The 22,208-nt window shown below is 54.3% G+C and overlaps 8 protein-coding genes across 8 annotated transcripts; 3 read left to right on the forward strand and 5 right to left on the reverse strand.

Annotated features, from left to right (window-relative positions):
• Window positions 1–79: 79 nt before the first annotated feature.
• On the reverse strand, window positions 80–2,189 carry BGZ61DRAFT_438917 (Aspartate/glutamate/uridylate kinase). Its single transcript, XM_046244300.1, has 5 exons — window positions 1,660–2,189; window positions 1,387–1,574; window positions 1,217–1,327; window positions 891–1,161; window positions 80–840 (listed from the first exon to the last, which is right to left on the reverse strand). The coding sequence occupies exons 1-5, from the start codon at window positions 1,697–1,699 to the stop codon at window positions 116–118; spliced, it is 1,335 nt and encodes a 444-aa protein (XP_046112534.1). The 5' UTR covers window positions 1,700–2,189; the 3' UTR covers window positions 80–115.
• On the forward strand, window positions 2,071–3,359 carry BGZ61DRAFT_21917 (peptidase M76 family-domain-containing protein). The gene is made up of 2 exons (XM_046238081.1): window positions 2,071–2,873; window positions 2,935–3,359. Exons 1-2 carry the CDS (start codon window positions 2,319–2,321, stop codon window positions 3,160–3,162), a joined length of 783 nt encoding a protein of 260 aa, XP_046112535.1. The 5' UTR covers window positions 2,071–2,318; the 3' UTR covers window positions 3,163–3,359.
• Window positions 3,360–3,456: 97 nt separating this feature from the next.
• BGZ61DRAFT_338934 (kinase-like domain-containing protein) lies at window positions 3,457–4,760 on the reverse strand (the record flags this gene model as incomplete). The annotated part of the gene is made up of 3 exons (XM_046239176.1): window positions 3,457–3,576; window positions 3,632–4,603; window positions 4,662–4,760. The coding sequence occupies 3 exons, from the start codon at window positions 4,758–4,760 to the stop codon at window positions 3,457–3,459; spliced, it is 1,191 nt and encodes a 396-aa protein (XP_046112536.1).
• Window positions 4,761–5,320: 560 nt separating this feature from the next.
• Window positions 5,321–6,571, reverse strand: BGZ61DRAFT_525825 (uncharacterized protein; the record flags this gene model as incomplete). Its single annotated transcript, XM_046252835.1, has 1 exon — window positions 5,321–6,571. The coding sequence occupies one exon, from the start codon at window positions 6,569–6,571 to the stop codon at window positions 5,321–5,323; it is 1,251 nt and encodes a 416-aa protein (XP_046112537.1).
• Window positions 6,572–7,364: 793 nt separating this feature from the next.
• BGZ61DRAFT_525826 (TIP41-like family-domain-containing protein) lies at window positions 7,365–8,265 on the forward strand (the record flags this gene model as incomplete). The annotated part of the gene is made up of 2 exons (XM_046252836.1): window positions 7,365–8,078; window positions 8,143–8,265. The coding sequence occupies 2 exons, from the start codon at window positions 7,365–7,367 to the stop codon at window positions 8,263–8,265; spliced, it is 837 nt and encodes a 278-aa protein (XP_046112538.1).
• A 298-nt stretch (window positions 8,266–8,563) lies between these two features.
• BGZ61DRAFT_488943 (uncharacterized protein) lies at window positions 8,564–14,727 on the reverse strand (the record flags this gene model as incomplete). The annotated part of the gene is made up of 4 exons (XM_046250164.1): window positions 8,564–10,282; window positions 10,953–12,715; window positions 13,459–14,430; window positions 14,487–14,727. The coding sequence occupies 4 exons, from the start codon at window positions 14,725–14,727 to the stop codon at window positions 8,564–8,566; spliced, it is 4,695 nt and encodes a 1,564-aa protein (XP_046112539.1).
• Window positions 14,728–16,591: 1,864 nt separating this feature from the next.
• Window positions 16,592–18,143, forward strand: BGZ61DRAFT_22016 (uncharacterized protein). Its single transcript, XM_046238097.1, has 3 exons — window positions 16,592–16,769; window positions 16,828–17,811; window positions 17,891–18,143. The coding sequence occupies exons 1-3, from the start codon at window positions 16,700–16,702 to the stop codon at window positions 18,115–18,117; spliced, it is 1,281 nt and encodes a 426-aa protein (XP_046112540.1). The 5' UTR covers window positions 16,592–16,699; the 3' UTR covers window positions 18,118–18,143.
• Window positions 18,144–18,988: 845 nt separating this feature from the next.
• On the reverse strand, window positions 18,989–20,671 carry BGZ61DRAFT_22024 (uncharacterized protein). The gene is made up of 3 exons (XM_046238100.1): window positions 20,252–20,671; window positions 19,380–20,189; window positions 18,989–19,316 (listed from the first exon to the last, which is right to left on the reverse strand). Exons 1-3 carry the CDS (start codon window positions 20,406–20,408, stop codon window positions 19,240–19,242), a joined length of 1,044 nt encoding a protein of 347 aa, XP_046112541.1. The 5' UTR covers window positions 20,409–20,671; the 3' UTR covers window positions 18,989–19,239.
• Window positions 20,672–22,208: the final 1,537 nt, after the last annotated feature.

The raw sequence follows: 22,208 nt of genomic DNA on the forward strand, positions 1-22,208 counted from the left end.
TGGCGTTCCGGGGATGGAAAAATTGGCAGTCACGTCAATCAAGATTTGGATTATCAGATAGGCACTTGTTAATCAAAGACGCTGTATTTGCTTGACCCCCCATCTATTTTGTATCTTATTCCATCATCGCTTGATTAATCTCCCGGGTCGGCGTTACTGGCCGGCTCTCTCTCCTGAAGAAGCCGACGTGTTGACGATGCACAACGTACTCGCTGTCCGCATATCCCAGGATGCTTTGGATATCCACGCTCTGGTGCCCTTTGATTCGAGAAATCTCAGCGGCTGCGTAGTTTACTATCGCCCTACCCACTTCTTGAGGCGCCTCCCAGAGCTTCCCATCAGGGCCAGGAGACCTGCGCCGTTGCACGAGAACAAGCCGAACGACTTCCTGTTGGGCAAAATTGCCTTTTACATCGACGACTCCTACCGGCAGCAGACCCGCCTTGCCAATTAGCGCCTTGTGAGCCCCCGAGTCGATATACAAGGTGCCATGTGGGTTCGGAGTGTGTAGGAGCCAGAAATGCCTGTCTCGGATGGGATCTTCTGAGGGCAAGAACCGTGTGTGCAATGGGACAGCCAAATCTTCTTCTGATGGGGGAGTTGATAGTCTCAAAGACGACGTTGACCGCGAGAGGGACTCCTCACTATGCTCCCCTGCGGACGGGGATGCTGACGAGGATGACTTTCGCTTTGATTGGAGGTAGCGGACGATGTTGAGAACATTTCCTGGGTTTGAGGACTTGGCAATAATTGTTGTAACTCCTGCCGAGGTTCCTAACCGGGCAGCGACGATCTTTGTGCTCATGCCACCAGTGCCGAGCGAGGAGCCAGCGCTCGATACTGAGCCGTATTAGTTCTTGATCACATGTCGTTAAACACATTATACATACCATCGGCTTGCAATGCAGAAATATCATCTACGACCTCAATGGGCTGGGCATCTGGGTTCGTGCGAGGATTCTTGTCATAGAGACAATCGACATCCGTCATGAGGAACAGCATGTCGGCATGGATCATAGCGGCGGTAATGGCAGAAAGGGTGTCGTTGTCGCCAAATTTGATCTCGGCAACGGCCAAAGTGTCGTTCTCATTGACAATTGGGATGACACCTTGTTCCAGCAAGGCGTTAAATGTGTTCTGGGCATTGTGATATCTCGTTCGCTAGGGTTGTAGTGTTAGCTTGGACGAATCCCACACCACTCCGGGGCGCTCATACGTCTGCAATATCGTTTCGGGTGAGTAGAATCTGGGCAACCGGCTGCCTCAAGTGGTTGAACAAGCTATCCCATAGGCTGATCAGGCGACATTGGCCGATGGCTGCCAGTGCCTGTGCGGGATGGTTAAAATCTCTGCCACAGGGGGGATTTTCGTCGACTCAAGTCTCACCTGCAGCTGTGCTAGATGCTTTGGTCGTTTTTCAACATCCATGCGTCGCAGACCAACTCCAATGGCCCCTGAGGATACAATGACGACTCGGTGGCCATCTTTGCGCAGCTTCACAGCTGTGTCGACGATGAGAGTCAGAATCGGCAGCAGGGGCTCGTGAGTCTTCTCATCGACGATGGAGCTCGTTCCTGTGCGCCAGGCGTGTCAGCGAGGGCAATTGGCAACCGAGAAAGCGGCGGTGAGACAGGAAACACAGGCCTGGAGTAAGCATACCCAGCTTGATGACAATCGTCAAGGGCTTATTCCCCTTCATATCTGCAACACGGCGGGGTTTAGGGATCAGTAAATATTCGTGGCGGGGTGATTGACTGATTGAGTCTTTGGCCCTGGGCGATACAACAACACCCAGGCTACAAAATATATATACCAGAGCTCAAGAGTCAAGACAGGGGCATCGTATCATGCATGAGGGGGACACCGCTTACATTGGCCGACGCTCTCACTTGTCATTTCGTACGCCCTGTCGTCTTGAATGTGGGACTGCGTTTTTGTCAAGCGTTGGGCGTGGGCGTCTGTGTTGTAGAACCCTGGCGATTCCTTCTTCAGCGGTTCGCTTGATTGGGCTGCCTGACTCGGAACGTAAGTTACTAGTGTAAAAGAGGTCGCCAGAACCGATGTCGGGCGAGGCGCTTTGACTGTTTTGGCCACCCATTTCGCTCTAGGGTTCTCACCGCCCTCGGGTGCGGGACCGACCCGAAGCGGCAGAATTTCTGCCGTGCAGAAGGCAGAGCGATGGCTTGTGTCGCGGCGACTATCACGAAAGCTATATACATCGATCGGTTCCTTGCCAAGCAACGACAGGACAATCACTAGCACCATCAACCAAGCGAATTGACTCTGGCCAGATCACGACCCCGGAATTCCTCGCAGCCATGGCATCCGAATCCCCGGCACCGACTTCGACCCCGGCAGCACCTCCAAGCCCCTCCTCCATCAAGCCCAAGGAGGTCGTCAACGATCCCTTGCGCACTGGCTTCGACCCCGAGACGAAATGGTGGATGAACTACTTCAAGATCCTCGCTGGCCAGATGACCCCCGAGGGCCAATTCCACTACCGTGAATGGCGGTACCGAGTCCACGAGGAGCGCGACTGCAAGCGTTGCGAGGACTACCGCGATTGGCTCTTCACCTACTCCCCCGTCGTGCGCTTCATGTCCGAGAAGATCGAGGGTCTCAACGGGCGGCTAGATCGGTCGAATGTCGTCTGCCGCCGCTGCCCCGCGCATCTGGAGGAGGACGGCCAAGTCCATCGCCAGTCTGGCGGCTTCAGCCCCAACCACGGCATCCTGCTGTGCGCTAACGAGGTGCGCGATCGGAAACACTTGGAGGATACACTGGCGCATGAGATGGTGCACGCGTGGGACCATTTGCGATGGAAGGTGGACTGGACCGGCGGCAAGGACTTGAAGCACGCCGCATGCACCGAGGTGAGTACTCAACTTTGGTTCCACATAAAACCGCGGACAGAATGCTAACTGTTCTACCAAGATTCGTGCGTCAATGCTCAGTGGAGAGTGCAGGTGGACCAGAGAGGCTTTCACGAGAGGAAACTGGAAGTTGACACAACAGTTCCAGAACTGCGTGCGGAAAAGGGCAATGCAGTCTGTCATGGCTCGTCCACAATGCAAAGACGAGACCCACGCCAACAAGGTCATCAACCAGGTCTGGGACTCATGTTTCTCAGACACTCGGCCGTTCGACGAAGTCTACAGATGATAGAATTTACCCTGTTTCAGGCGTGTATTATATAAGAAAAAAGACTCGACGAGGGGCTCCGAACCGAGCAGCGTGAAGCCCCTCTACTTACTCCAATGCCATTTAACGATACCCCCAGACAAACATATGAAAACAGCGTTCTCATTGCGTTTGACTGTTATGATTGAATCCACAAAAGAAAACTCGTTACTCCTTCCTATGCACACGCCCAATTTCCCTCGATGATGTGCCATATATATCAAAACGCCTTAAGCCCTTAGCATACCGGTGGGTTCATGCCACCTCATTACATCGTCATGATTTCCTCTCGCGGCTGGCAGCCTTCTCGCCTCCCTTGACACAGTGCTTCACGATCCAAGGGTGAACTTGAATTTGGTCAAGAGGAATTCGCTTCTCAGGGTCCAACACCAGGAGCTAATATCATGTTAGTCATTGAGGTCTCATTCGCAGTTCGGGATTGAACGCTTACCTTCTTAATGAGGTCAGTAGCCTCAGGGCTCACCCATGATGGGATGGTCATATCGCAGCGCGTAATCCTCCGTTGAGTGACAGGAGCCGAATCCTCGAAGGGTGCCTCGCCCACCAGAAACTCATAAGTCAGGACGCCCAAGCTCCACAGGTCAACTTTGTCGCCGTACCAGTTTTGCGAAGTGCCGGGCTTGATCATCTCTGGGGGAAGGTAGTCGAGAGTTCCGCAAAGGGTCTGTCTTCGGTTGCCGGGGGCGTGGACGCTCCATCCGAAATCCGATATCTTAATCTCGCCGTGGATACCGACCAGAATGTTCTCGGGCTTGATATCTCGGTGGATGACATGTTTGCCATGCAGGTAGCGGAGGGCTGAGGCCATCTGGGCGATGTACTGCGCAGCCTTCCACTCGGGGAAACGGTTCTCGCGTCGCAGGTGCTTGTACAGTTCACCCTTGCCGGCAAACTCCAGGATCAGGAAGATTCGCTTGCTGTCGTGGAAGTGACCGAAGAGCTTCAAGACGTTGGGGTGCCTCAAGTTGCTCTGAATCTCGATCTCTCTCTGGACCTGTGTCTTGATGCTCTTGTTCAGCTCACACTTGTGCAGCACCTTCAGTGCACAAATGAACCCAGTCGTTCGCTCCTTGGCGAGATACACTCGCCCAAACTTGCCCTTGCCGAGGGGTCGGCCGATCTCGAACATGCCGAGGTGGAATTGTTTAGGCATGCTCGGCTGCTTGGGAATGGTGAGGGCCTTGGCCTCGGCCTGCTCCTCGGAAGTCTCGCCGGAGGCGCGGGATGACGAGGAAGGGAGCGCTTTTCTGGGGGGAGATGTAGGGGAGGCGACTTTTCGTTGCGCGGCCTGCGAAGGCAGGGTGACGACGGTGTTGCTGGTTTGTGATTGAAGCGCAACCTTGAAGAGGTTCGGTCGACTGGCGCCGTGGGGGAGTTGCGAGGATCCCGAAGCAATTGCCGCCTGTTGCAGTCAGTACTTGATCGTCATGCGGTCGATATCATGAACAAATCGGTCGTACCTTGGACTTGGAGTAGACCTTGGACCCGTCGCCGAGAGGATCATTCTCATCGTTGACGGACATGCGCTCAAAGCGCGCCTCAAGGGTACGGGCAGCCATTGTGGTCGAGGACTGCGCAAGTGCTGGGGTTAGTAGGAAGTTGGAGGATGAAGAGGGTGTTTGCTTGGGAGAGTTCAAATACAAAGCGGCCCAGACATATATCGTGGTGGTCATGCTGGTGGACGGGGCAAACAAGTGCGGGTGCCCGGTTGTCGGGGCAACACGGCGCTTAGTGCGACATGCGACTTTGACTAAGCCCTGGCAACGGACCTCAGCTGCCATCATAATAACAACACTATTATTACCGCCACTTAAGTTGCAATGACACCCTATTTTCATCATGAATGGGTATTTGTCTAACCTGTAATTTTTAAGCCCCTGGGTATCCTATACTCGTGCGAAATTCGACGCTACTATGGCTAAATCATCACTCGTCCTCGGTGTCTTCTTTGCGCCATCATCCCAGCCTCAAAATCCAACTCCGGTATCAAAAACATCTCCAATGGAATCAATTCTAGAAACCCCATTTCCTCCAGCCTTCTCTTACCAACGCACCGAGGCAGGCAATAACTCCAATCAAAAACCTTCCCATCCCGTCCTAGAAGCCGTAAGGGGGTAGCTCACACTAAGCCCTTCTTAATTAGCTCCGCCAGCTCGCTTCCCCCAGGAATAGGCTTCTCGAAAAGAGCTCGTTGGATCTCCAGAAAGCGCTGCTTCGCAATATAAAACTTCTGCTGCTGGATGCATTTATTTGCATTACACATGGACTTCTTAAGAGCTTCCTCAGCTTGCAGGAGGTTGTCCATTGCCGTTCCAGCCCGCTGCGCCGCTCGCTTGGCCGAGTGGAACTGGTCCTGGGGTATTTCGCGGCGAAGCCCGACATAGTCGTTGAGGATCTGGCACTCCTCCTTCCAGTAACTGAGATTCTCGAGGATGTACCGGAGAGCCTCGGGTTCCTGCTCGTAGGTGTAGCGCAGGTCCTTGCGGGTCAACTCCTGGTAGTGATAGAGGTTGTAGTCGTTTTGGACATTGCCCCATAGGTGCAAGATTGGGATGATGCGTTTGAGGCGAGACTCGAGAAACTCGATCCTGGCAGGAATAGACTTGGAGTCAGGCCGGAAGACACGCACGTACCAGACCTTGCGCCATGCGAGGTATGCCTTCGAGAGCTCATCGTAGCCCTTGGCTGGGCGGCCCCAGAAGACCATGTCAGAAAACCAGGCTGGCGGCAGAGAAAAGAGGACTTTTTCCTCCAAGAATTTATGAGTAGCCTCCCTCTTAGATCTGAGGTCCCATTCTCGTTGAACCATTGCTGGGTCCAGCAGCAGGAAAGCGCGTTGGTTGGCATACGCAAAGCGCTCGGCGGAGATCCTGTAAAGGATATTGGGCGGTAACCACGCCGCATCCTCAGTCAAGGAGTTCATGATGTTTTTTGCTCTGGTATCATCTTGGCACTTCACCTCCCAGAACTTTGAGATGAGTGAGACGATGGTTTGAACATCCGCAGCATTGGCGTGGCCATTTGATCTTAGCCTTGGCATGTTCGGAACGAACCATTGGGAAATCTTGGTTGAGCCGTCGATATTCTTGGGGCTCAGTTCGGGATCCAGGGCCGGAGCAAACATCTCTGGCCGTTGCCCATCTGTAAGAACCTGGCAGCAATGTTTGGTGCAAGTCCCATAGCCAGTGTTGTAGATGAATGACATGCACTCAGCGACAGACGACTCCCTCAGGATCTGCTGGGCCTCCTCGGTGAGCGACCGAATAAACCGTCGGGTAGGTATCGGGTCGTCTTTGGTCATGTCGAAAGTTTCCGACTCCTGATCGGAGACGAGTTGTTCGGGGGGTTCTTGAGGGTTAAAGTAAGACATGTTGTGGACTGTGGACTGTGGACTGATGAAATGTTATAAGTAGAATGCGAATCGGGTGCCACTTGAACTCGCAGATAAAGAACAAGTCGTGGTATGAGGATCATTCTGCAGAAGGAGAAGAGATGGGCGATTCTTATAATAATTCCTGAAATCTCATCGGAGATACATGTGGTCAACTCTGAACCATTCGGGTACATCTGACAACTATTAAGGTCATGATGCTTTCCACAACTCCCTTGATGGCGACTATGACCCAATTATATACCATAGGCTCCAACTGGTAAGGCCAGCAAGGGACTCGGGTTTGAAATCCCATACCATTAACTTCTTTCTTTCTCCTATGACCGTTACCTTTGTGACTTTTAGAAATGGCTTGACAGAGCCCACTCGAGTTCCAACACGTCCTCGAGCATCCGAGGAGCCAGGCTAGCTGCAACTTGCCAGGTCCGCTTGTGATTTATGCAATTTTGGACGTTCCCTACTGTCGATAAAATATGTAGCTGATATTTGATTCATCCCTGCAAAATATTTGCGCCCCTTGTGCCTCTCGGGGTGTGTAAATTCCAACTCAACATGTGACGATATCGGGATCATGTCAACTTTGGCGGGGTAGAGCATTGCCCATTGCCGTTTGGAGCAGTTTCGGAGCTCCCCCACCAAACCCCACTACAGCTTCAACTTCGAATTCGAAACAGCAGCCTACTTCTGAAATCACTCCGCATCCGCCGCCCACATCCTCACTCTCGCGGCCCTGATCCTATTTAATTCTCAGAAACTCCCGCATCGCGCCAACATGAGCCACGTCACCGCCATGAACGAGCCCTTTCCGACGCCGCAGGCGCTTGCGGCCGGTACGACGACGCACGCCCAGCACCGCTTCCGCATCTCAACGCGCAAGCTCCCCATCTCCAAGGCCGGTGTCATCGACGACCTCACTGAGCGCCTCGGCATCCCCATGCCCGAGATGATCTTCGGCGACAATCTCGTTGCCATCACCCACGCGCCCTCGGGCTGGTCTATGGCCTTCTCCACCCCGGAGGCCCTGGACGCCGTCGACAAGACCGATCGCCGCATGCTCAAGGTCGCCTACGCCCGCGACTGGGAGAGCACCCGTGAGGGTACCACGCAGGGCATCAAGGAGGTTGTCAAGCCCTACGACTGGAGTTACTCCACCGACTACGCCGGCACCGTCGACCCGGCCGCCGAGAAGCAGTTCCAGCCCTCGGAGAAGCCCATCCCCATCGAGTTGCTGAAGCGCCGAGACCCGATCCTGTTCTTCGACGATGTCATGTTGTATGAGAGCGAGCTCGACGACAATGGCATCTCCATCTTTAGCGTCAAGGTCCGCGTGCATGACAAGCGCATGCTGCTGCTGTGCCGCCTATTCATGCGCCTCGACAACGTCATCGTCCGGGTGCGCGACACCCGTGTCTACGTCGACTTTGAAACGGACGAGGTGATCCGCGAGTACACTGCCCAAGAGGACAGCTTTGAGAACTTGAAGAGGGTGAGTCTAGATCTGCGTGCATCTGAAATCCTGTTAAATGTTCCTACTAATCCTTAAATCACAGAAGCTATTAATGTCTGGAAGACTGCCCGACGACATCACTATTGCCCTGCGAGATCCCAATCTACTTGCCCCCATGCTCCCCTTTGTCGAACAACGAAGAGAAGCCGTCAACTTGAGGGCATGAGACCACGACGACTGTTTTTGAGGGACTGCATTGCAAGTCGCGACGGCGTTCCGGATATATTTTATGCAAGTCACGACCCGCAAGGTGACAAAAGCCTATGGTAGCATAAGTGTGTTTTGATTTGATATCAGAAGGCATATTGGAATGGACCTCTTTTCCCCAATAGGGCCTGTTCCCAAGCTGTTGGCACATGCAAAAACCATCATTCAAGCTCATGAACCCCGTAACTCCCATATACTGATGGCCATATTTGACCCAACGCCAAGCAACTCCCTTTCCCCCAGCTTCCTTCGCACATTCATCGCGCCCCCTGCGGTGACGAGCTTTGTGTGACCTCCTCATACTCTAGTTCCCACTTGTCCACCTCGACGAACTTCTTTGCGGCCTGCCTCAGCTCATCTGCTGATGGGGTATCACCGCTCTGGTTGTCTCCGGTATCGAATGTGTCATCCGGGAGTGGTTCGAAGCGGCTCTGTTCGCCTTCATCATCATCTTCGCCCTCATTCTCCTTATCGGAAGATCGAGGGGCATATGTCCGGGTATTTCGTGCGGAAGGTCTGGTAGACGCAGGTGTCTGTCTTGGTTTCAGAGCTGAGTGTGCCGTACGACCGCCTCGTGAACGTGGCCTGGCTGATGTTGCACGGCTTGGTGGTCGGCTACCTTGTCTCCTTCGTGCGGCTCTACTCTGAACATACGACAACTCGTCCTCATCTTGTGGCATTTCCGAGGTGTCATGCTCTCCATCACTTTCCAGGCCAAACGGGTCGTCTCGTGCCTTCCTGTACCGACGCTTTGGGAGCATGCTTGTGAGATCAGCAGTAGTGACCTCGGGAGAAGGCTGGCGCCTCGCTGCAGCACGCCCTCTCGTCTTAGGGGCTTTGGACTCATTAAAATTGGGTGAGTGTGTTAGAGAGGGTGGCGAAGACATGTCCGACATATTATCAGCTCGAATTGGAGTAGTAACAGAAGGGCGTCTTCGTCGCTTCGCCAAGGTGTGGATATCGGGCCAGATATCAGCTCCACCTTCTGAATCGCTGCTGGCAGGTGGTGCAAGAATTTCATCCTCGTTGACAGGAGTGACAGGTCTGTCCGGTAGGATAGGGGAAGGCCCAAGCGGGGACGAGATAGACGACAGCGAAGACGAATCACTGTCGTTGGCGGCGTCTTCATCCGCCTCATTGTCTTCAGGCTCATCCAGCTCAACACGAGACATCTTCTCTGGCCTCTCACTGCTCAGTAGCGCATCTTCACTCTTTCGCTTCCTGGATCCGGGCTTGTCGCCAGCTTCTGGTGACTCGTCGCGTTCATCCTCCACATCGGGTGCAGGCTGAGTCCGGCGTCGGTTGTTCAAGGGCGTTGACTCCGCCTCGGGGAGAAAGTCCTCCTCGCTCTCAGAATTGTCCTCCTGCCCCGTGATAGTCTCGTCGGGTCGCGGTTTTCGTCCAGTGCCCAGAATGCTGGGTTCTCTTGCGCGTCGCCTGAAGGTACCGAAGTGCAGAGTCGAGCTGATACTTGGAGTGTTGCCACCACGGCTGCTAGGTCTGATTGGAGGATCGTTTCGGCCAATTATGCTGGACTGGCGTCGTCGCCCTTTGAAATTGCTCAGGTTCAGGGATGATGTGTCGGTTGATTGCACGCCCCTTGGGACATCTCCGTCCTCGAAACTGTCGTCGAGATCCCCGAACACATCGTCGTCAGCCAGATCCAGGCCCGTGGTGTCCCGTCTCTGAGCAGGCGTCGCCATGACGCGGCGTCCAATCTCAACGGAACTGCCCGACTCGGCATCATCGAGGGTATTACCGCTGGTGGTGAGGTCCTCGTTGGCTAGCCTGTCGAGGGCCGCATCGCGACGCTGGATCGCTGTCCGAATTGCCTGTTCGTCGGCGGCACTGGCGCGGGATCCCATGGAGCGCGTCGTCCTTCTTCGGCCTCGCTCTGGAGACTGAGCCGGCCCCGGGGCATCATTATCGCTGGCTTCGACTTCGGGGGTGGGCGGTCGTGCCGTCGGCTTGGTCGTCTGGGTTGGCGCACGACGCGCACGCTTCGGCCGCGGCATCGTAGAGTAAACGCAGGGATTGCACAAAGTATGGGAGGTTCTCTGGGCGTTCAAGCTGCCTTGTGAGGAGATTGATTTGGCTGCCGACAGCCCAGAGCTGGTGGTTGGAAAATTTGGGAATTTGGCACTTGGCGGACTCAAGCTACGAGGATATTGTGGGAGGGAAACACGCCCGCACACGCGACGCGACTGTGGTAGAGATACCGAGTAATACGCACCACACTAATACAGACTACCTGCATCGGGCGCTGGCCCACTGAAAAACGCCGGACGCTCGGACCACCACCCGGAGCTTGTTGATAGCTGCTCCGGCAAGTTAATATGGGATTCCAGACGACAACAACAATTCTCTTAAAAAACTTCAGACAAAAACTGGTTTAGAGTGTCATTTGATAGCATATTGCACGCTGGTATCTTCAAGGTTGAGATCGTCTATAAACAGCCACCTCAAGCAGTATACAAGTCCCTTCCTATTCCTTACACATGTCGCCACATGCCTCATGCCTAAAAAGTTAAGCGTCAATGCCGTTGTTCGTACAAGATTTTAACCCCCATCGTACACGTCATGTCAATATTCCACACACTTCGCCAACTAAATCAGAGCCTGTCCCATGAACATGCTGGTCTTCACCTCCGCCACAACGTCCTTTCTGTCGTCATTGCCAACAAGTACGATACCACGGCCACGACGTCCCATTCGTCCAGCACGGCCAAGACGGTGAATGAAGTCAATCGTTGTGTGAGGCACATCATACAGGATGACATGACGAACAGCCAGTGTGTCAATGCCTCTGGATGCCAGATCTGTCACGACAAGGACCCTCACATTGGGCAACGATCGGTGACGAGAGGCCGTCTGAGGCATGGGAATTCTGAGTGGCTCGGCCGATGTGAAAGTATCGAGAATCTCGCCATGACGCTTCTCGGGGGTGTCTCGGTGCAGAGCATCGGCATTGATGCCCTTGGACTGGAGGTATGCGGCTAACTCTTCCGTCTTCTCACGCTCATTCACAAAGACCATGATGCGGCGAACATCGAGTTCGTCCTTCACCGTGCCTTCGTGCTTAGACGCCTCGCGGCCGATGCCGTAGATGGCGTCAGCGCATGCCAGGTCCTTGTTGTTGCGGTAAGGATCTTTGGAGGCATCAATGACACCCAGTTGAACACGACGAGGGATGGCGTGGAGGTTAGGCGTCGTGATTCGAATCATCTTCGGGTGGTTGGTAGCCAGGTAGTTGTTGAGCTTTCTAGGGATGGTAGCCGAGCAGCAAATAAATTGCTTCATAGAGGGCGCCGCCCGCTCAATGATGCTAGTGGTCACTGGAGCGAAGCTTCGGTCAAACAGCGAGTCGGCCTCATCCACAATCAGGTGAGTGACGCGGGAAAGAATGTTTGGATCCGAGTCGGCGATGGATGCGAGAAGGTGAGGGGTAGAGACGATCACATCCACACCTCTGGGCCCGTACAGGTTGCGCTGGATCTGCTGAGGCTTCAGGTCGGACGCCAACATCTCCGTCTTGAACTTGGCCACATGGGAGATGGATTTGGAAACCTTGACAACCTGATGGGCGAGTTCGGCCGTAGGGACAAGCACAATAACCTTGGGGCGAGCCATGGTAGGGTGCGGCTCGTCAAACGGCTTGCCCTTTGCATTTCCTGCCTCCTGTCGCTCCTTTTCAATGATCCAGCGCTCCTTGTAGGACTTTATCTCCGGGTCTTCAGCTTCGGCGATCTTCAAGGCATCGATCGCTGGCAGCAAGTAGGCAAGGGTCTTTCCAGAGCCCGTCTCGGCCGCAATCAGGAAAGATTGCGTCTCCTTAGAGAGAGTCTTGCTGCCCACTACCGAGGTCTGGCCCAGCAGCGCTGGGATTGCCAGCCGTTGTACGGGGGTTGGCTTGATGTCGACCATGCCCTTGAAGAGCTCGTCGGTGAGGGCGACCTGGAGGGACGGAAGAAGGTCGAAGTTCTCAAAGGCATCGTACTCTGCCATGCGTTCTTTAACCGATGTCCTCCTCCCATATGAAATAGTCGTCAAGGCGCGCTGCATCTTAAGCGCCTTTCGGTCGTCCTTGTCCTCCCCTCGCTTGGTGTCCCTTCCCTTCCCTCTCGAGTCCTTGGACGTCAGGGCACGATTCCGCCCTCCTCGTCGGTCCGGGTCGGCATTAGCCACTTTCCTGTTCATGCCACCAAAGGGACCGGGGGCGAAGTTCTGGCGCTTTCGTCGGTCATCGCGAGACGGTGGGGGTCGGTCGACTCGGTCAGAGAGAACCATGCGGGAGGGGCGAGGCTTCATGTGGTTCGAAACGAAGCGCTGGGCGATGCATGACTGCAATGGGGCGCGCACTGCCGCGATGGGTCGACCCGTTGAAAGGCAGAGCGAACATATCGAGTTTGCTGTGACCCGATGCATTTTGTGGTGAAGAAATGACCGACGTGACGTGCCATCGGTTGCTTGAAAAGATTCGGTAGTGATTTGGGGCCGGTTTTTTTTCTGAACCTCCATGTCGGTCGTCGGAGCTATTGGGCCCGCGGCACGTGGAAGTCCGTTGCGGCAAGACTAAGGTGCTGTACCTTGCACGACACAGTGAACTACGCAACCTCGAAAAATCACTCGTGAAAGAATTGTATCAACATGTCAACAAATTTAAAGACACTTGCTGTATTATCGAATGAATAATGAGAAGGAAGAGCAGTTGGCCTATTCTGTTCCCGTGTTCGCCCATTCCTATCAAGTAGACCCTCCCCCAACTCATCGTAGAGAACCGTCAAATACACACGTTAACTATCGCACAATGCACCCTCGCATCTCACAATTAGCACTTCACTCATATGCAGGTAGGCAATATCCAAGCATTCGCAACTGGACCAAAAAAATCGTTCACTTGTCTGAGCCATTCCACCACCTAATCCCGACAGCGAGAGCCACTGCCCCGGTTAGTACTCTGTGTAATTCGTCAGCTTCACTCTTCGCCTTCATATCAGAGAGAATCAATTCACATACATGGGCAGCTTGTTGGCCGACATGCTGTTCAACAGCCCTGGGATCCGAGTTTCAGCGGGATTATGTCCGTGTATCACCTCTTGACGAGAACCCCTCTCTAAGACTGCAGCCTTCGCCTTGTCCTTCAGAGTAGCACCGGAACTAGTGTCAACACGGCTAGAGACTATGTTGTCCCCGGATTCTTCGCCAAGTGGCACTAAACGAGAATTTGTTTGGTCGCCTGTGAGTAGCGAGTTCGCATCTGCGACTTGAACGGGCACAACATTTGAAGTGGCGGCTAGTTCCATGCGCTCTTTGTCGGGAACAGACTCCTGGCTTGTATCCTGAGAAGGTGGCATCTTACTAACATTGTCTTTCGGGATTTCTTCTGAGGACTTCATCGCGACGGCTTCATCCTCTTCGCTCGGAGGAGATCGTGGTTCTTCAAGAACTGAAGCGGTGTTCGGGTTTGGCAACGAGATGACTGGTGGGCCCCGTAGGTCGATGGCATCGGGTTTGGGTTCTTCTGCAATGGAACCGAGGGACACTACTGATCGACTTCTCCCGAAGCTGCTATGGGACAATCGGTGTTCTCGAGTCCTCGTGCTATTAGGAGAGAGGCTCATCTCGTCCACGGTGTCAATGTTAGGTCGATTAGAGGAGACAGCTCGAGGCGAGGATTGAGTGTCGTCGAGATGAGGTTTGTCCTCGTCTAGGTGAGTTTGGATCGTCCGCAACGCATCTAGAATAGATGTGCGATCGGAGGGAAACTTCTCGATGGTAGGGTCGTTGAGATCAACATTGACCGGGCTGTGGTCGTCTGATTTCAGATTGACGTCTGACTTTGGGGGAACGCCTGGGCACGCCTCCTCTTCAGATTCTTCATCTTCAAAATCATAAGCGCCCAAACACTCATGGGCAAAGAGAGGTGTCTTCAACTCGTCGGCCACATCCTTGCTGTTAGTTTCAGGTTCGGGGATATAGACCCGAGTTTTGGGGTTTGGCGGTGGTGGATCATCCGCTCTGCCGTTAGTCAATAGGTCGTTTATACCGTTAGGGACGGCCTGTTCATCAGACACAGGCTTCGGGACATTTAGAACATTGTTCTGGTTACCCGAGTCGTCCGTCGCTGCAAGGTATGAGACATTATGGACATATGTGAGAGGATGATGAGAAAGAGCATACCGATGGGATAGTTCTCAGCTAAAATCCACCAGCTACCCTCGCCCATTCGGAGCTTGAATTGGTAGTCCTCGCCGGGTGTTATCATGACCTCGGATTGGAACGTATGTTCTCCATCGTCCTCCGTCTTGTATTCCATCTCCTTCGGCTCCCATTCTGGGTCAGAAAAGGAGCCCGCCAGGAAAAGGGGAGGCGCAGTTCCTGGCCTCTTGAAGGTGATGGTAGAAGGAATCTTGGATGACATGACGAAAAGCGATGATGGAGGAAGTATTCGGCTTTATGCGACTCGTTCGGAGTGTCGGAGTGTCAGGGCGTTAGATGACCGAGCCGAGCGTGATGGACGACGGTGCCGAAGGGAGAGAATGTTGAATCAGGTCAGGCGAAGAAGAGCGACGAAGGCAGTACGGGAGATGTTACGGAGTCCCCAATCTTGGAAATTGATGCTAGAAAGGCATCGTGTCAGTTCTGGTCTCGTCGGTGTGGGATGCTGCGAGAATCAGACGACGGGCCGGGGTACCTCTGGTGGCAATGCTATGGTTGGAGGTGTCGCGACGACATTACAGGGAATCCAAGGATGGAAAAGGCGGACAGGATGGAGGAGCTAGGGAAAGGAGAAATGTGTAAATGTGAGGACGATGATGCAGCGCCAGCTGTTCAGATGAAATGACGACACGAGCTGGGACACGGCGGCATTGTTGGGAAGGTGGTGAGTGAGTTGGGGTAAGAACAAGGCACCGCAACGGCCGGTAAAACGGCAGGTACCTGGAGGCTGGGCAGGAGGCGTGCACGTGAAAGATGGGATGGGATGGAACAGTACATGGACCATGTACCGGCCGACTTGTGCTGGAGTTACGTCTCGGTTCTAATGGAGAAGAACGCATCATCCGAATGCGTGCAAAGTCGGGTCAGGTACTCGACGACGTAACAGGTAAGGGGAAGGTACTAGGAGAAACTTAGTGACAGATCGAAGGCAAGGAGGCAAGGAGGCAATGCAAGTCAAGAGGGGGTTGGTGGAGTGGAGAATGCGCGCCAAAGCTGAATCTAGACGGCGAAGACTGCAAAAGCAATGCGCCGGTGGGTGGCGACGGGCGCGGATGATATGAGGCGAAGGTGACGATGACGGGAATGATGTTGACGATTGTGATACCAGGTGGAAAATGGAAAATGCTAGCCGCACCTCAGAGCTATAGCTCCGATGCCAGCACAAACCAGGGCCCAACTCCATGACTTGCAGACTCCAAGTACGTTCAAGACAGCTGATGCAGTACGACAGATCCATGAATGGTCCTAAATGTCTGGGGAAGACAGCCACCATCTGGACTTGTCACATGTCAAAGTGACCCAGCGGGCTGGGCAAACGCAGAGGGCGGATTAAGTCTCAAAAACATGGAACTTGTCCAGATATTGGTATTGGCGACTGAACCCCGCATTCCCTGAGAGCGCTACAAGATAAGACATAATTAAGGGATGGGCCAGCCCTCCCTTACTGTGTATGTGGTTGGGCAATCCCCAACCTCAAGAACCTCGGGCTTCCCGATCGAATGAATATCCCTGTTGAGAGATGAAAGCTGTCTTCATCGGCTGATGATAGATCCGTTGTCATTTCATCCGATGAATGCTGCCAACCACCGCCAGACAGTGGTACTGGCCCCGAACAACCCCGACAATTTGCCCAATGCAGGCCTTAGTCTTCCAGTACTAATGCCCTGATAACGAAATCTGAAATCCGGTACCAATGATTCGGCTCCAGCCAGAATATGATGCCACCAAGAGCGTTCGTACCTATCCAAACGCCGTCATCAAGCGCGATGTTAGACGTCAACTGTGGATTGGCCCTTTCTAAGCTGCCCCTCCACTGTAGCTCTCCCACTCTCCACCAGAGGCCACGCTAAGCTGCCACTAGATGCCCCCACTATCCGGGTGAGGCTCTCAGCGTCCTGAATCTCCACATGCTCAGTCCGGCAACGCCGTAAACCTCTGAGATTCAATTTCAGCCGCATCCATCTCCGAGTTCGCGCCTTTGATATTCAGCCTCCAGTCCGCAGTCCGGCCTCCAGTCTCTGTTGGCTTCGGTCTCTTGGCGCATCATCACAAAGGCCTTGGCTAATCTACCCCCTATACAGCCTCAACTCAGCTGGCGACCTTTGAGCAAAAAACTCTCCGACTGGGAAACATCGAAGCCCATCAGAAGACAGAACCGCCTCCAACCTTCCCACATGTCCATCCCGCCACAACTCATCCGTGTCAAACGGAAACGTGTTGATGAGTCACCCGTGACCTTCCTCCGTATGTCCTCCCCTACGCCGTCCCCGTCTTGCGAAGCATTCCATCTGACTCCGTGTAGAGTTTGACGAAAACGCGAAGCGACACCGGACTGGAAGCAACTGGGTATATCAACGCAGGCAAGCTGTAACCCAATCGCCGGCAGATGCTTCTGCGAGGATTTCACGCGATGCCAAGCCCATCATCCACGTCTCGAGCCCCGACGATGACCTCTCCAAGACGAGGAAACACAATGAAGCCCAGGTTGCGCAACCACCAGGCAATGCCCCCGATACCCAGATCCCGAAACAGTCCGATGCCGACAGACTGGCCGAACCGCGACGCTTCCACATTTCAAGAAAAATGATGATGCCGACTGGGGGCAATGCGCCAGGTTCGGGAGTCTCGAAGAAGACACGATATGGCCCAGCCGTGTTTGTCGAGCGCAGTCGAGCTAAGGCAACCAAGCGGGCTTCACGAGCCACTACCTCGTCCCAACTATCGCCAGCTGAGACTCCTGGGAAGCATGATGAGACTACAGAGATGGCTGTAGACGGCCCGGTTGAGGAGCAGCGCCTCAAGCGGCCTGGTGTTAAGAGCAGATCGCGTTCTCCTCAACCACGCACCCCTCTACCGGCGTCCGCCACGAGCCCCCACAATCAGGACATGACCAAGGTTGCGGCAGACATGAACGATTGGGTGATGAGAGAGATTGGGGCGAACCTCGACAGTATGGAACAGGAGAAGCAGAAGTCAGAACGAGCCAAGTTTAAGCCCAAGGCCCCGGCAAAAAGATATCAGGATCGCCACCCCGGAGTCGCCCCTGCTACTCCTCAGCCCGCCGGGGTTGACACAGCAATGAGCGACATCAGTGATCCTGATGACGATGATGATGAGTGGGTCATTGATGAATACGTCCGCATTCCGGCACACGCCATGACCGTGGGAGTCGCTCCTACTGATGTGGGATTGCTGGTCCTAGATGGCAAGGAGGATAACAATTTGTTCTTTGGACCAGAACGCGACGAGGACGATGATCTCGATGATGACGAGGACGATGAAAACGGTACGTTCCTATTATGAGGCGCACAACCCAGTGTGAGAAGTTTTATCGGGCGAGCAGGCTAACAGGAGAAATGTGATAGCCGAAAACTACTACACGGCTGATTACCCCGAGGACGAGGTTGCGTCAGATGATGAGTATGGTCTGCAACCCTACGGCTATCGCAATGGGAACGCCTCAGACGACGAGGAATTCGACAATGCGCACTTTGACGAAAGCGACGACGAGATGGTGATAGAAGGGGCCGACGAGGATGCAACCATGGCCCGCATCAAGGCGTACATGAAACGAAGCCGCGCATTCAAGTAGTGCAGACGGGCCACTGGGCGCTCGACACCCTGGGCTGCACGATACAACGCCTCATGTTCGACGGGGCGGCACTCCAACATAGACAATACCAATATGCAGCAAACAATGACGCGTGGGTGTGAATATTGGACAAACACACGCTGTGCTACCGATAGATACTCTAGGCCAAGCCAGCCACACCGCCAATGCCCCCGTGATGCGTGACACCATCTCCATTCGTCCACTAGCCGAACCTGCAGCACAGGGCGGCCGTTGGGCCTGACCGTTGATTGCCAAGGTCCTCGCGCATCTCCAATCGCAACGCGGCGTCTTTGAGACTCGGCTTTCCACACAGCGTGCGCACTCTATCTGTTCCTATCGCGGGCGAGTGCATATGCAAAACCCGCCTTTCTTGGTCCTGGTATGCAGTGGGACTGCAGGAGGGTCGTATTGACGGGGGTGAGACACGTGTACCCAGCGTGGTCCTTTTTTGGGACTGCCAATCCCCCGGGCTGCGTCGACCGGTCTAGAGGGCTCTCTTTTCTCTTTGACAGACCACTCCAGCCCTGTTCCCTCAACTACCCAGGATGTGTGACCAGGATCAACGCCACGCGGGGGCGACCGTGTGTTAGTGGGGGGTGATGACAGAAATCAGATAAATCATAATATGCCAACCGGACGAAGCCACGGTGGAAAGTAGCATTGCGAGAGAAAAAGAAACTATGAAGTACCTATAATCATGTAGCCTTTGTACACGCTGACTTGTTTACCGTGCCCAACGCCACTAACAATAGTCACGCTCATGCCGCCCTCCTCATTATTTTTGAATGTCAATCATCTAATAGTACAACTGTGGCAATAAGGCCACGAGGACACAATGGTCCTCTGGTCCCATACCTAACATCTCCGGGACTCGTCCTCTCCTTATTCTGCCTTCTCTCCGTCTCTTGTCAAATGGTAGTCATAAATGGGGACAAAGGAAATGGGGTAATAGTACATGAATACATAAATGTTCGTATCGTCGGAGCTTACGTCCGGTCGTATCGGGTGATTGGTTGGTAGCAAACGACTCGAATCCTTTGTCTCGGGGGAAGGGCCAATGCCACTGTCGGACACCGCCTTCAGCTTTCATGCGCTCTTTGTCTAGAGCTTCATCCGGCGTTGCTCTTTTCTGTGTCTCCGATCTCGTCGCTCGCGGTATTGCATGGCACGTTTCGCAGCTGTATATATAGTTAGAGCAAAATCCTTTTCGGGGGGGCAGCAATTTTAAATCAAAGACTTACCCCAGTCGCGGGCCTTGTGCTTCAGCTCCGGGTCAACCCATGAGTAGTTGACAGCACGCTCGGGGTAGCGCTGGGCGAGACCAAGGGGCTCCATTGGTTTGTCCTGGCTGTCGCGCTCACGGCACTTGATGCTGACATGCTGGGGCTCGAGCTCATCTTCGTTGTCAAAACACAGCCAGCCTTCCTGGTCCCAGATGGGGATGCGTTGGTTCATGCGGTAGTACCAGGCCTGGAGTCCTTGGACGGTACGCTCAGGCGTGCAGCCGAAGCGCACGGCAAATTCCTGCTTGATCCGCTGCCACTTCATCTTCTTGTCGTGCCACGCATAGATGATGAAGTCGCCCTCTTCGGTTGTGTACTTCTGGTTGATGTGTCGGTTCTCGTATTCTGGGGGTGGGCTGGGATAGCAGTCCATGTCTGGGCTGTTCATGGAGTAGCCATGGTAGTTATCTAGGGCCATGTAGCTTGGAAGTGGTTGCCGGAGCTGGTCAGCGGCGAGCGCGTACTGGCTCAAACTGGCAATCGTTCCTCTTCTTGAGACGAAGAAGTCGGCGGCGGGATCCTCAAAGCTACGGTCTCTGAGTGGCCATGAAGGTCGAGATGGGGTGACTGGCTGGAGGACTGAGGGGCTTCGAGTGATGCTGGGTAGAGTCCAGGAGTTGGCAGGCCCATGAGTTCGGGCCAGCGCCTCGACGCCTTGGTCAAACTCCCCCAAACTGGGAAGTCTGACGTGTGGGCTGCAGCCAAGCGAGTTGAGGTGAAGGATACCGGGAAGTGAAGTGGATTCCTGTGGAGAGCCTGAACACAGGCCTACTTTCTCAGTTAGTTACGAGTTGGCTATCCAACTAGCAGGCCACATGGGAATTACTCGCCCTCAATATTCATTCTAGGGCTCCCGGAGACTGAACCTGGAGGGGTCTGTGGTTGAAGCTGTTGCTGGGCCAAAACCGCCAAGGAGAGATTGCCCCTCGAGATGGTCGGTGCCATAGAGGGGGCCCCGACGACATCAAGCAGAGGCTCAATACCCATAGTGACGGAGAATTAGTCACAGACCAGGCGGGACTTGAAGAGGGCTTCCGTTGACGAAGACTGTTCCAGGAAGACGGACGTCTCCTCTTGAAGGGTTATAAGACAGCACAACTGCGGGTCGAATCCTTAAAGGATAGAGGCGGTTCCGGGGCAAGAAGCAAGACAGTGTCGAAAGTAGACGCGTATCAAAGCACTGGTGTAAGGCAAGGGGAAGGTGAAGGTCTTAAGTAGGAAGGGAGGATTGACGGGAATACTGTATACATGGGGTTTATGTCGAGATATGGCATCGAGACATGAGGGGCTGTGGCTCTCTTTGTACTCACGGCCGGCAAAGTGTCGAGACCCTAGCCAAGTTGAGGGACGTCCAATCACTTCTACTAATGCAGGCTTTTCTTCTGCTCCTGCCTGGTACCTGAATCAACAGTGATAAGCCCCGGAGGAAATGGCACCGCTGATTGTCTCGACTTTGCGAGGGTCTGTGTGCCACCCCTGCGGAACACGAAAGGGACGCTACCAACAGGTCCAAGATGCGGTTGGGCAAAGCGCCTCTTCTGGACTCTGGGCGCCCCCTCCTTCATCCACCAGACAGTGTGGGCCAATGTGCAGTTTTCGGCAAGGACTGTACCTGCGGCTATGAGAGACAAGTACGTACAGCGTCTCGTGGTTGTAAGTTCAGGGCAGGCTCTCCGAGAGGCTCTCTCGGAAGCACTGTCGACACACTCCCGTCCCGGAAGGATCTACCTTGCTTTGCCGTGGCGGTCGCTTGCTGCAAGCTGACCAGGTATATCATCCACAGTGGAGCGCGGGGATGTGGGTGTATAATGTTCCAAGACAGCGGCTGCAAGTAGGAGGTAACAATTGGCCTCAAACCCGCCTCAGAGAAGGGCAAAACAAGGCACCTGCACAGCTTGTGATGTGGGAGCAGCGGTATGTCATCTGCGTATGTACCAGGCGTCGTATCAAAAACAGAGAAGAGGATGTTTTGGGCCACCACCACCTCACTCTCACACACAGCGAGAGTGTAAGAGCCGCCCTTGGCTCACAGTCCCATCACTTTGGGGAGGGGTCCCGCTCCGCCGGCAAGCAAGGGGCTGATAGCTAGCGGAGAGACCCATCCACGGCAACTTGGCTAACCACTGTGACTGTGTGGACTCAGCGCCGCGTACATGGGTCCGGAGGCGGGCGACATTGAAGAGTCGAACCGCACGGTCCTCCAGGGGATTGACAGCCAGCTATGGATCCCTATTGATCAGAGAGGTCAGGGACCGAGACCCGAGATGATGGCGGCTGAAGTAGTGAGGTCGCTAAAGTCAGCACTGTAGGTGCAGGCTGGGCCAGAAGCCCACATCTGGGGCGATTGACCAGCCGTCCTGACGCACATTAGATCGCGAATCAAAGCTGGCACTGTTCAGGGTCAACCCTGTCGCTTAGATCCTTGCCAGATCTTGTTCAATTGGCCCGAGATGGTTGCGACGTGCATCTGGCCAGGGTCTCGAAGCCGGGGGTTGCCACTGCACTGGGCACCTTCCAAGCCGCCAACCGCGTCGCAGACGCTGCAATTGAGCTGGCGGACTGGTGCTGAATGACGACAGCCGGATAGCGATATTGGGAAAGTTTGTTTGCCTTTCCTCCCCCTCCCCCTCCCCCTCCCCTCCCCTCCATGTCCCCCCGTCCTTCAATATATTGGCCACAATGAATGGCCACGGCGGTCGACTAGTATCAGCCTGCTAGAACAGTGTTGACGAGGAGAGCGTGATCATATCCATTTCAGAAGAAGTTACGAAATGTCCTTGATACCAC

The sequence above is a fragment of the Ilyonectria robusta genome (assembly GCF_021365365.1).
Source record: "Ilyonectria robusta strain PMI_751 chromosome Unknown BGZ61scaffold_1, whole genome shotgun sequence".
Classification (NCBI taxonomy): Eukaryota; Fungi; Ascomycota; class Sordariomycetes; order Hypocreales; family Nectriaceae; genus Ilyonectria; species Ilyonectria robusta.

Bases quoted from the DNA above. Each gene is read 5' to 3' on its own strand.
- BGZ61DRAFT_21917 (XM_046238081.1), top strand. From the start codon at position 2,319: ATGGCATCCGAATCCCCGGCACCGACTTCGACCCCGGCAGCACCTCCA. The intron at 2,874-2,934 runs GTGAGTACTCAA...TGTTCTACCAAG, and splicing joins AGCACGCCGCATGCACCGAG to ATTCGTGCGTCAATGCTCAG.
- BGZ61DRAFT_22024 (XM_046238100.1), bottom strand. From the start codon at position 20,408: ATGGGTATTGAGCCTCTGCTTGATGTCGTCGGGGCCCCCTCTATGGCA. The intron at 20,190-20,251 runs GCGAGTAATTCC...CTGAGAAAGTAG, and splicing joins CCCTAGAATGAATATTGAGG to GCCTGTGTTCAGGCTCTCCA. The intron at 19,317-19,379 runs GTAAGTCTTTGA...CTATATATACAG, and splicing joins GCACAAGGCCCGCGACTGGG to CTGCGAAACGTGCCATGCAA.
- BGZ61DRAFT_438917 (XM_046244300.1), bottom strand. From the start codon at position 1,699: ATGAAGGGGAATAAGCCCTTGACGATTGTCATCAAGCTGG. The intron at 1,575-1,659 runs GTATGCTTACTC...CCTGGCGCACAG, and splicing joins GACGATTGTCATCAAGCTGG to GAACGAGCTCCATCGTCGAT. The intron at 1,162-1,216 runs GTATGAGCGCCC...CTACAACCCTAG, and splicing joins CCCGAAACGATATTGCAGAC to CGAACGAGATATCACAATGC.
- BGZ61DRAFT_22016 (XM_046238097.1), top strand. From the start codon at position 16,700: ATGTCCATCCCGCCACAACTCATCCGTGTCAAACGGAAACGTGTTGAT. The intron at 16,770-16,827 runs GTATGTCCTCCC...GACTCCGTGTAG, and splicing joins GTCACCCGTGACCTTCCTCC to AGTTTGACGAAAACGCGAAG. The intron at 17,812-17,890 runs GTACGTTCCTAT...GAAATGTGATAG, and splicing joins TGACGAGGACGATGAAAACG to CCGAAAACTACTACACGGCT.